The sequence below is a fragment of the Pristis pectinata genome, chromosome 11 (assembly GCF_009764475.1).
Source record: "Pristis pectinata isolate sPriPec2 chromosome 11, sPriPec2.1.pri, whole genome shotgun sequence".
NCBI classification, from domain to species: domain Eukaryota; kingdom Metazoa; phylum Chordata; class Chondrichthyes; order Rhinopristiformes; family Pristidae; genus Pristis; species Pristis pectinata.
Genome location: NC_067415.1, coordinates 26893449 through 26905690, shown reverse-complemented (window position 1 = coordinate 26905690; position 12242 = coordinate 26893449). Strand labels below are relative to the sequence as shown.

General features: G+C 37.5%; 1 protein-coding gene across 1 annotated transcript in view; it reads right to left on the bottom strand.

Moving 5' to 3' along the window:
• The window catches only part of flt1 (fms related receptor tyrosine kinase 1), a 129420-nt gene that overhangs the window by 49891 nt on the left and 67287 nt on the right, over nt 1-12242 (bottom strand). Inside the window, 1 exon segment of the mRNA XM_052026169.1 lies at nt 2942-3256. Coding sequence (XP_051882129.1) covers nt 2942-3256 — 315 coding nt within the window.

Here is a 12242-nt window from a genome sequence, read left to right as displayed (position 1 = left end):
TGTGATAAAATACACCACTTAGAATGTTTGACTTTCAATTACCCAATTAAAATAAGAGCAGACAAGTCCTTCAATATATAATTATTTAAACTTTCACCATACAAATTAAATGAGGAATATTTTAATTTTTCAAGAGAAGTTTTAAAGTTTCAGAACTAAAAGAACTATTCTTTGGCACAGCTATGGTCAATATACAATTGTTTTCATTTGAATGACTACACAAGAAACAGTAAGAACTAATGCTTGAAAATAAATATACTTCTTTAAAACTGTCACAAGCAACAGAATGCAATGATGATAATAGGAATACATGTTTACTTAAGCAAGGTATCAGAGGCTGATGCCACCGGTAGTACTGTGCTAAAGAGGGCTAAGGTAATCAAGCGGAAAGAAAATTATAGTAATAGAAACATGAAATTTCAGTGCCTTATCTGTAGTATTTGTAATGCAATATTTGTAAGCTACCTAGTAGATGTGTTTAGTTTACCCTAAAATAGTCACACTGGGAACATAACTAAAAAAATGTCCTATTCTTAGTTGAGAAACTCCCACAATTACTCTCTTATGGTTTCTCCATAAATGAGTAGATTCCCTGTGAACCTGGTATCGAGCGGGGGTGGAAATGCCATTGTTTACTTTTCTACCCTCAACAAAAGCAATTCCCATGTGAAAGATAAGTTCAGTTTCAGGGCATTGTGCCACTTTTTAAAAGAGGAAGTCCGCTCAGGAGTTCACAAGCACGAGAAACTGTTTGGATTTCGTCAGTTCAGTTCCACAAATGAGTAGCTATATTTTATGGGACGTGCCTTACTACGTGTCTTGAAGGTTTTCATTCACAACACTGTTCAAATCAAGGAAAGTTTGTTTTTCTTCTCCACATTTTAAACATTGTGGCTCAGATATAGCCAACAAAAAAGATAACTGGGACGTGATTTCCAGCATGTAATAATAAAAAATCATGCAGAACTGAAGTTGGGCCAACTAATTGCCAATCTGTTAATTAATCTCCCCTCCTTTAATTGATGCAAAATAGAATAACATACTAATCATCTTGTCATGAAGCCAGCTGGCATGGTGCTGCTCTGCACACACATATGAAACAGCTATTCAAATCCTCTGCTGCTGAAGACTGCAGGCATTGTTTCATTAATAAAACAAACACACACTAACCAATGTTTGAGTCATTTTTCAGAAGACATCCTTAACAGCGGATGCAATGCGTACATTCGTTAGCAAAATAACAAAAATTCACAGGAGGAAGAAAAACCAGACAATACAGAAGCCAGGAGTCATAGATGGGGGAATCTATTTTGCAATGAGTAAACCTGAAAAAGTAAGTTTTCCTAATGACACTTCTTATAATTAGTTCTCTTAAAAATCTAAAATCATCCCTGTGAAACGTTTTTTGAGTGTTTCTTCACCGGATGTTGGGTTGCTGATTTGGAGGAGCAAAGGGACAAAATTAATAAATGGTGATTAGGACTGCACTTTGTTTTAATACCCTGATAATGGCAGAACCATTAACTCTTCCAATAAAGTGCTCCCCATTGATGCTGTCAGCACTATCAATTTGAACAAAATTATCCAATTAAAATTACAGAAATCTTATTAAAATTATAGAAAATTATTTTAATAATGTACTCCTTTACTAATGAGTCTTGCATTTTTGGTAACAATGGCATCAGAACAACAAGATAACGGGAATTTTAAACATTCTTAATGTTTAAGGAATGTGCTGCAGTGCATCTTGCAGCCTTATACACCAGGCTTCTCTCACAGTTTCCATCATATTTGGTCTTTTCATAACCAGTACTCTGTTTTACTAGAAAGAGAAGCAGAGACTTTATGCCAACACCCCTGATCCAGGCACTGACACCTGTTAAATTATATCATTACAATGAGAGATCATAGACTCAAAATAAGAAATTGACCATACATGATTGAGATAAGAAATCTCTTCATCCAGAGGATTATGAATCCCTGGAATTCTCCATCCAGAAAGGCTGTGGAGGCTTGGTTGCTTTATTTTCAATAGAATGAGCAATAGATTTTAAATTTTAAGGGAATCAAGTTGCAGGAAAGTGGTACTGAGATAAAAGGTCACCCAAAGTCTTATTGACTGGTGAAAAAAGTGCTCAGGGCTGCATGTCTTATTCCTGCTTTTATTTGTTATGTTCTTATCATACATTTGCAGGATCAAAAATAATAATAAAAGAGAACATTTATGTGTTGCATGGATGGAGATCATGAATTTTAAATTTCCTTTAGCATCAGCAAGCAAACAAACCCTAAATCAGCATAACATATGTGATCTTTCTTACTCATAAAACAAAAAACATTAGTACCACATTCATGAACCATTATCCTCATTTCATTTGTAATAAGCAAGTTGTCTGATTTTCTTTAAAAATAACATGTCAAATGTAAAATCCAATTAACGTACTGTCATATGTATCATGGCTACCATTCCAATCATTCCAAGACAAAATCTCTGCTTGAACTTCTGATGTGGCCATTATTCAATCACAACCTTCAAGAATTTGACACTTCTCATTTACATTAGGTACAATCCAAATGATCTGAACCGTGAGGTGTGCATATATAACTTAGTATACTGACTCCTTTTCCATTTCTATGATGCAATAGATTTGTGGGTAACTGACAATAGGCCATTTACAACAATAACATTGTGCAGTAAGTCATCCACTAAGTTTAGTGATAGGCTTAGACTCAGAACTGAATTTTATTGCACAAAAATACAAGTACATTTCCAGAATGTTCATGCGTGAAGGTTAAGTTCTTTTGGCTCATGAATTATTTTCAGTAGCAAACCTAGAAAAGGGATGCAACAGATGTTCAGAATCACTCTGTGGCTGTATTTAACTTCTGGTAGTGTTCATATCCTAGTTACATTAAAGGAACCACATAATCTAATACTCACCCCTAATATAAATCTCCTGCTTCTGAACTGCCTCCTCCTGAGTGATAATGTTTCTGGCTGCACATTCATAAGTTCCAGACTGATCCTGAGACACATTTTTGATGGTAAAGTTCAGAGCAATCGAATATTCTTTGGTGGTCATTTCACTTAGACTGCTGAGATTATATGAGGTGTGATTGTCCTTACTCAGAAGACGGCAAGCAATGTTTGAGTAGAGAAATTTATTGGCTCGGCAGTAAAATGTCAGGTCATCACCTTCGGTCGGTGACACATTATGTCGTATGCCAATCTCAAATCCAAATTGATTGCGTACATCTAATAAGACAATAATAAACTATGATCATTAATAAGCATTTTTCAATATCAACATGATTGAAAACAATTCAGTCATAAGGCAGCTGCCATGGTAACTAATGGATGGATTCATCTTGTAGTGCACCACCAAATCATAGCAATCGGAAGATCTTTGAAGATCCTCAGTTTGACCTTAACTAACTAATTTCAGTCTTCCGTTTACTTGGTAACATATGATCTTATTACAAAATACACAGATGTGGATGTCAGATGTGTATGTTAGAGGAAAGAGGCGAAGATGGGAACAAGCTGGGTTGTTTCTGTTTCTAAAATTTACTAATAGTCTTTACACAAGATCAAGCATAAAAAAAAGTCTCTTTGGCAGATATCACAGGACTTTCACAGAGAATTCAGCAAAGAAGGACCAAGAAATTGATAGGGAAAGTGAAAATTGAACACAAGAGTGGGCTAGCAAGAAATAAAGATAGACTAAAGAATTCCATAGGTATGTAGAAAGGAAAAGATTAGCAAAAATTAATGTGGATTCCTTACAGGCTAAGAAGGAAATATTACATCAGGGAATAAGGAAATGGTGGAGAAATCAAACAAATATTTTGGGTCTGTCTTCCCAGAAGAAGGCACAGAAAACATTCAGAGATAGCGTAGAACAACATGTCTAAAGAGAGTGAAGAGCTGAAAGAAGTTAGCAGGAGTGCAAAAAAGATCTTAGAGAAATTATTGTGACCAAATACTGTTAAATGGTACGTTAGCCTTTATTGTAAGAAGATTTGAGCACAAGAGTAAAGATGTCTCATTAGACTTATATGGGGCCCTGAAGAGACTGTACCTGGAATACTGTGCAGGGGTCTTGTTTGCCTACCTGATAAAGGATAAACTTGTAATAGGGGGAAGCAAGAAAGATTCACCAAATTGGCTTTCAGGGTGGGTGGGGAGTTTGTCCAATCAGAAGAGACTGATGAGAATGATACTCTCTAGAGTTTAGAAGAATGAGAAACATGCAAAATTCTTACAGGACTTGACAGATTGGATGCAGGGATGGTATTTTCCCTGGTTGGGGTGTTTGGAATCAGGGATTACTGTTTCAAAATAAAGGGTCCAGCATTCATTACTGAGACGCAAAAATATTACGTCACCTAGAAGATTAGTGATTCATTGGAATTTTTTTTCCAAGACTGTTGTGGCGGCTCAGTTGTTGATAGAGATCCATAAAATTGTGAATGTTAAGGGAACCAAGATTTTGATGTTTAGTGCAGGAAAGTGATACTGAGGTAAAAGGTCTGCCTGATCTTGCTGAATGGTAGAGCAGGTAGAAGATGTCAAATGGCATTATGCTGCTTCTGTTTCTTTTGTTCTTTGTCCAAGAATGGAACTGTATCCTTGTAAGAAACAAAGTAAAGAACACTCAGGAGGTCAGAGGAAAATGGGGGCAGGAGGATTGGAGAGTGAATGGGGTAAAATCCCAGTGGATCTATCAGTTTTTCAGATCACATCTATCACAGGACCCTATAATAAGAGTTCATTGAAAATAATGTTCTTGATTGGAGATTCCATGATTACGGTCTGTGTATGTGTGTGTTTATGCGTTGGGGGGTGGGGGGGAGGGTGGAAGAGAGAGGAAGCAGGTTGTTGATATACATTAGAGTAATATAATACAACTACAATTGAATCTTGATAAACTTTTGATTAGTTTCCCAAAAAATGTTATGCTTGGATCAGAATTATGCTTACATTGGGGTTTTGTAACTAGTAGTCAAAAATAACTAAGCTGCTAACCTTTGTACAACTTCTGCTATTTAATTGTTCATTCAGCAATTCATCTTAAGCAGAACAGAAAGTACATAACAAAAACAAATAAATTCATGCAGAAATGATCAATTGGCTAAAGCTTGCAATATATTCTTTGCAGAATTTGGCAGTGCTTTGACTGTATTATAGCTGTAAACATACAAAGCTTAATCATTTTATGCAAGAATTGGGAATTTGTACATTCCATTCAGGAGTGAAAGAGATGAATGGCAAGCACACTTGTGCAATGGACTTCTAATCCTGGACCAAAAATGTTTCTATTAGGTCACACTTATTGGGGTTAGTTGCAATTTGGAATAGGTATAAGCAGGAATTGCATAGTCCACACATCATTCTACAGCTAACAGCAGACATGACAGGAGTATAGATTCACAGTTACTTCATTTGCTACTTTAACTCTCGGGTGTTAACTCCAATACATTTTCCCATATTGCTCGTCCTTCATCAACATGTAATGAAAAATTTCAAAAGCAGGTAAATAAAAAACTGTCTAATCAATATCATAAAACATGCTGTTGAAGACAATCCATGTACATAAAAAGATTATTAAGCAATTAGAATCAGGTTGAGTCAGACAAAATACTCTAGACCAAATTGCCTGGATTTTTAATCATGATCAGCGTACACAAGCTAAATTCAAAAATATTCTCAGGATAATCAGAAATGGAATCTAAACCTTTAGAAGGATAATCCTAGAATGAATACTATTAATCAGTTTGCTCGATATTTTGAATAAAGCTGATATAAATGAACCATTTACCATTCACTCAGTGTAGGATATCAGAGACAATTTGATGGAAAGCACACCCCTTACTTTTAAAATCTTCCCCCAAACTAACCAACACACTTTGAAATAATTTAAAGGGGATTTATTTACTTAAGTGATTTGAAACTTCCTCTGAAAATAGCTCACAGGTTTCCTGATGGAAGATATTGTTTATCTTTGCTGAGCACCATCAGGAATCTCAAAACAAAATGCATTTAGTGACACTGGGAAATCTCAGAGATAAGGCAGTCCTGTTCCTGTCTCACCCATAGTAATTACTAACACACCCACAGTCATGCTGTGTGCCAGCAGAGACAGAGGATTGTAAACCAGAAACTGAGAATTTGTCCTTGTGATGCAACTCTCACTTTGAAAATGAATGATCAACAGCAAGCACTGAGGACAAAGTTGCAGGATTTGGAATCTTTCCTAAGTCTCAGCTAATGTTGCATTGTTTTTTTCAACTGCCCTGCAACTTGTAAGTCACACCCAACTATTAGCTTCAAAGCACTTTAACTAAGAGATGCATGCAACCCTCATGTTTTCCTCTGACATTTTTCTCCTCCCTTCCCTTAAGTCCTGACTTTTTCTGAGTTATGGTGTTATGGACATCAATAGGTCTTTACATCCAGGCCCTTCTCCTGGAATCTGGACAGTGGATTGGGTGGGGTGAACTTCCACTTCTCCACTCTTGGCACATACTGGGAACACATATTGGGAAATTGCACAAGCCAAGCTTATGATTTTCCACCCGTAAATTTTAATGGAGGAAAACTGACATGCATCATTTCCTGCCTTCACTTCCACCACGAGCCAGAAGTGGAAAATTCTACCTGTGTGTCCAGATGCTACAACTGAGATTGCAGCTGAACTGGAATCAACTCTCAACCCCTGTTTAGAAGAGATCCATGGAGAATGATCAAAAGCAGCAATGAACTTTTACTGTGGACTGTGCTGTCCAAAACACATACATGTAAGAAAAGAAGAAAGAACTGAACTGGGCCACAATATTCCTTAAACCTACTCTACTATTCAATAAGATCAAGATTTATCCTTAAAGTCTCTGTCTGGCCAATCTCCATATCCCTCTGTATGGGGGATATTAATTTCAGCCATTAATATTCTCAACCACTGAGTAGCCAACACCGTCTAGAAAAGAAAATTCCAACCTACCTTTTGAGTAAAAAGAATTCCCCACATCACAGTCCTAACTGGCTGATTCTTGCCCTGAGGTTATACACCCTAATTCTGGACCATTTCTGGAGTGACACTTACTAATTAGGACATGAAAGTCCTCTGTTCCATAAGGCCTCGGCAAATGGGAAAAAGCTCCAAGGACCAAGTTGCTGTTACAGGTAACTGCAAATAGAAAAGTGGCAAGCAAATCCTATGGGCTATATGGTTTGCACACATGTTCCAAACCTTCCAGCCAGAAGAAATAGTTTTACAATATCTATTCTCTCAATCTACCTCAAGAATTGTGTACATTTCAGTAACATTACTCATTTTTTTAAAAAAGCTTTAGTGGGTAAAAGCTTGTCTTACTCAATGTCTCCATGGAGAACAACTACTCAGCCTTGCAAATTCAATTTTTGATGAATCTTTGCTGCACTACTTCCAAGGCACTTATATCTAGTCCAGCTGAAGAGTCTCAAGCCGAAACATCGAAACATCCCTCTACAGATGCTCTCCTGTACTTGCTTCTCACCATTTCAAAATATTCCACATTTCTATTCTTCCTACCAAAATGAATAATCTCACTTTTCTCCAGATGCACTCCAGTTGACAGCTCACTTTCCCACCTGGCTTTTATATCATTGGCAAACTTAAATCTCTTTTTTCACCCAGAGAGTGGTGAGTACCCAGAAAACACTGTTGGAGACACCGGTGGAGGCAGAGTCACTGACAACATTTAAGAAGTGTCTAGACAAGCACTTGAATTGCCTAGACATAGAAGGTTATGGGTCAAGTGCTGGAAAGCAGGACTAATATGATGGGTGACCACTGGTCAGCATGGACATGGCTAAATGTCCTGTTTTCCATGCTGTATGACTCCATAACTATATATTCTGTCCTTCAAAATCATTAATGTAGATTGTAAGTAGCTGAGGATCAACACTGCTCCTTGAGGAACTTCTCTTGTTGCACCTACTAACCTAGAATTGCCCTATTTATTCCAACAATCTGCCATCAGTACTTTAATCATATCAATATATTACACTCCAATCTTTGACGCTACCTGACAGTTTGTATTTGTGTTTGCCAAAGTCAACCAGTCCAGTGCCAATTAACTATCACAGAGGTAAATTTTAATGGGGAGCAGGGAGATATTAACAAGGGGAGCGAGGAGGTATTGGCAAGGGATATCTGAGGCAGAAGTAAATTGAAATATGAGGCACCAATGCCCAATCATTATTTATAGTGCTCAATGCTGCTCCTTGGACACTCTCCTCAACAGACTGTTCATTACCTAAGGTTCCAATAATATCCTGGAATCCCAAATTATACTCCGCATGAACTTCCCACCTGAATATTTAAGAAACCTGTACTGCTAAAATACATTATGGTTTGAAGATTAATACCCTTATCTCCTAGTTATGCTTACTGAAGTGAATTCAATGCTGCATGTTAAATTATCATTCTAAAAATGTATTTTTGCTCTAGCTTGATAACATTCCAGCCAAATTGATACCAGGGGGCTAATTATTTCTTAACTGCTGAACTGAAGTACTAACCACAGAAATTGTTCTGCTACTACTTAAAACATTTATCAGGCTGAACCAAGTTATTGCATTCTTCAACAGTTCATAAATGCTTTTGATGAATTTGTGTTTAAGAATGATACAAATATAGGTTGATCCCAGATATGTAAATTAAATGTCAAAATTCTTCCCAAAGATAATCTTTGTCAGTGTAATCATGTTTTATCATGTAGAAAATAACTTCCTGAGCAATAAGATACAGCAGCTGTATCTTATTGGTCAGGAAGGTTAATTGGCAACCAGCATGTAGTTTATTCCTAATGTAGGTAGATGACAGGAGAATCAGTGGGTGCTGATGAGCATGTTAAAGAGAATGGGTTACAGGGAACTGTTTTGGAGGGAATGGAATTGGGATTGCTCTGGGAGGCAGGACAAAAATGTCTGAAAAATTGATGAGGGTTTCATTATGAAACAAACCACTTTCTCTCCAGCACATAGAAAAGGTAGGTTCAGAGAGAATAAGGAGCAGAAAAACATTTGCAGTGTTAAAATAAAAGTGCCAGAGAAAGCAATGGAGTGAAAGCTGATAACTCCCAAGGAACTGATGATCTGCCTCCCAAGGTTACAAACAAAGTGGCTATGGATACATTGGATGCACTGGTTATTGTCTTTCAAAATTCCTTAGATTGTAGAATGATTCCCATGGATTGTAAAATAGAAAAAGTAACCCTACTATATAAAGAAGGAAGGCAAGGCAAAACGGGGAACAGCAAACCAGTTAGAATCAACTATGAAGAAATTGGGAATAAGGCACTCAGAAAATAATAAGACTGAACGGAGCCAACGTGGCTCTATTTAAAGGAAATCACGTTTGACAAATCTGTTAGAGATTTTTGTGATTATAACCAGCAGAATGGACAAGGCTCCAGATATTTGGACTTCCAGAAGACCTTCGATAATGTGCCACACAAGAGATTACTAGACAAAAATTGGAACACGTAGGACTGAAGGTAGTATACTGTCATGAATTAGGGACTGGTTATGGGAGGGTAAACAAAAAGTAGGAATAAATGGTTCTCACGGTGACACAGAGATTCTGCAGATGCTGGAATCTGGAGCAACATACACAAAATGCTGGAGGAACTCAGCAGGTCAGGCAGCATCTATAGAGTGAAATAAACAGTTGACGTTTTGGGTCAAAATCCTTCATCAGGACTGGAAAGGAATAGGGCAGAAGCCAGAATAAGAAGGTCAGGGGAGGGGTGGAGCACAGGCTGGCAGGTGATAGGTGAGTCCAGGTGAGAGGGGGGGAGGTAGGGGGGTGGTAGGTGGGTGGGGGAGGGGGGAGATGTAAGAAGCTGATAGGTCAAAGAAGCAAAGGCCTGAAGAAGAAGGAATCTGGTAGGAGAGGGCAGTAGACCATGGAAAAAAGGGAAGGAGGTGGGGAATAGACGGGCAGGTCATAAGGGTGGGGGAAGGGAAAGAGAAGGGTAAGGGGGCCACAGGAACGAGGGAAGACAAGGAGGGGGAAGAAAAGGGGGAAAGAAAGAAGGGAGAAGAAAGAGGGGAGGGGTTACCAGAAGTTAGAGAAATCAACACTGAGGCCATCAGATTGGAGACTCCCAAGGCGGAACATGAGGTGTTTCTCCTCCAACCTGCATCTGGCCTCAGCGTGGCAGTAGAGGAGGCCGTGGATAGACACATCAGTATGGGAATGGGATGTGGAATTGAAGTGGCTGGCCACCAGGAGATCTTGGCTTTTGCCGCGGACGGAGTGAAGGCTCTGTTGTTATTTCAGATTTCCAGCATAAACAGTTAGTTGATTTTAGAAAAAGTTGTGATTGTTGGTGTAAACTAATTTTTATTTGTTCCCAATCGACGTGTTACTTGAAAATTCTTGGCATTGATATTAAATGTGCAGTTTCCCATTTCTAATTACAAAATTTCTGCATATTTGGAATTTACCAAAAATATACCTTCCCAATAATTGACAATAATAATGAGGAAAACTAAATATTGATGCCTCCAAATGTCCTAATTTTGACAGAAATGTGTGCAATATCATAAAAAATAATCTTCCTTTGCAATTATTGAACAGTACCATAAGTGTGCTGATATAAATTAAGGATGCATAAACTCATAATGTATTACTTATTTGGTGACAAATAACATCATAATTTATAATATGTAGCATTTTGATCATGTTTTTCCATATTTATTGAAACAAAAGGCATAATTTGCTTTGCCTTGTTGGAGCAAACATGACTATTTTCTACTTGATAACCAAATGTTTCTGATTACTGAAACTGGCACTTACTCTATAAGCATATTGATAAAAGTGTGAGAACAGAATGCTATTCTGATGTCACATTGAAAAGTTCTAACATACAGAGTCCTTGAACCTGCTAATGCATTTTAACCATTGTCTGTGTGATCCAAGCATTATTAGTGCTTTATGAGTCATTTCCTAACCTTATTGTCCATATTTTTGTTACTCTACCACTAACCAACCATAGCATTTATCCTATCCTGTGATACCAAAATGTACTTACATTGGTATAATTTATTACCCTATTTGAAATGTCTCTGGAACAACAGAAAAACACTTGTAGTGCCTATTAGCTGATCTTTTTGCAATTAGAAATTGAAATTCAAAGATTCTCCTACAATGGAAAGCATATTTTTAAGTAGTTTAGCTTTGCTGCCTGTGAGCATTATAACCTTTTCTTTTCATTTATAATGATTGTAATAATGTTCTTTGCTATTCATAACATAGGGATGAGTGGAAGGTTGTACACTGGGAACTACTGATCAAATTGCAGCTTTCTTTTACTTGGTCTCCACAAATTTATCTCTTGTGGTAAATGCATTTTCAAAACACCCAGAAATAAATGCTCCCCAGAGGAAATCCTACATTCCACTTCCATCTCTCTGACCCCCAAACTCAGTTTCAGACTGAAGAAGACACTGTTTATTCCAGGAGTCTCACCCGGCCAGAGGCATTCTACCAAAGACCAGACCAGGTTCACTGGAAAATTTTGGTGGTATGTAGAGAGACTCAGTTTGCCCACACAAAGGCTGGGAATATTGATCTCCTAGCAATGCAGATATTCTAGATGTCGGGAGATCAGAAGGTCAGAGCTTTGCCAATTGATGTGCATCTTTCTGCCCAAAAAAGCAGGTAAATGCCAACAGGTCAGACAATCTGTCCCTGACAGCTGACATTGGAATTCATTTAGAGACTAGTTTCAAGACTTGACTAAGTCTTCTGCTAGAGGAAGCAAAACCAGACAGTGTGGAGTCCAGTCTGACATCACTCTAGCATGCCTTCTGGGCAGTCAATTAAGCAGCAGATGACCAAAACTGAGACAAGATTATCTAGACCTCTTGTTAAAGGAGGAAAGAGTGTATGAAATAGATTACTTTTGAGGAAACAGCAAATAATATTAAGAAAATAACTGCGGGGTTTACTTACTTAGATCCAATTTAATAACACTTAGTTGTAATTTGATTAAATTCTGTTAATACCCTGCCAATACACAGTAAGAGATTGATACTTTGTGAGTTTCTGAATTATTTGAAAAAGGGGAAATAGTACTTGAAATAAAAAAATAATTAGATTGCAATTCCGTTGTGAGCTAGTAGTAATGGTAACATGTAATACTTTTAACTTGCAACAAACTATCATATTCACAAATATGAATGTCTTGTT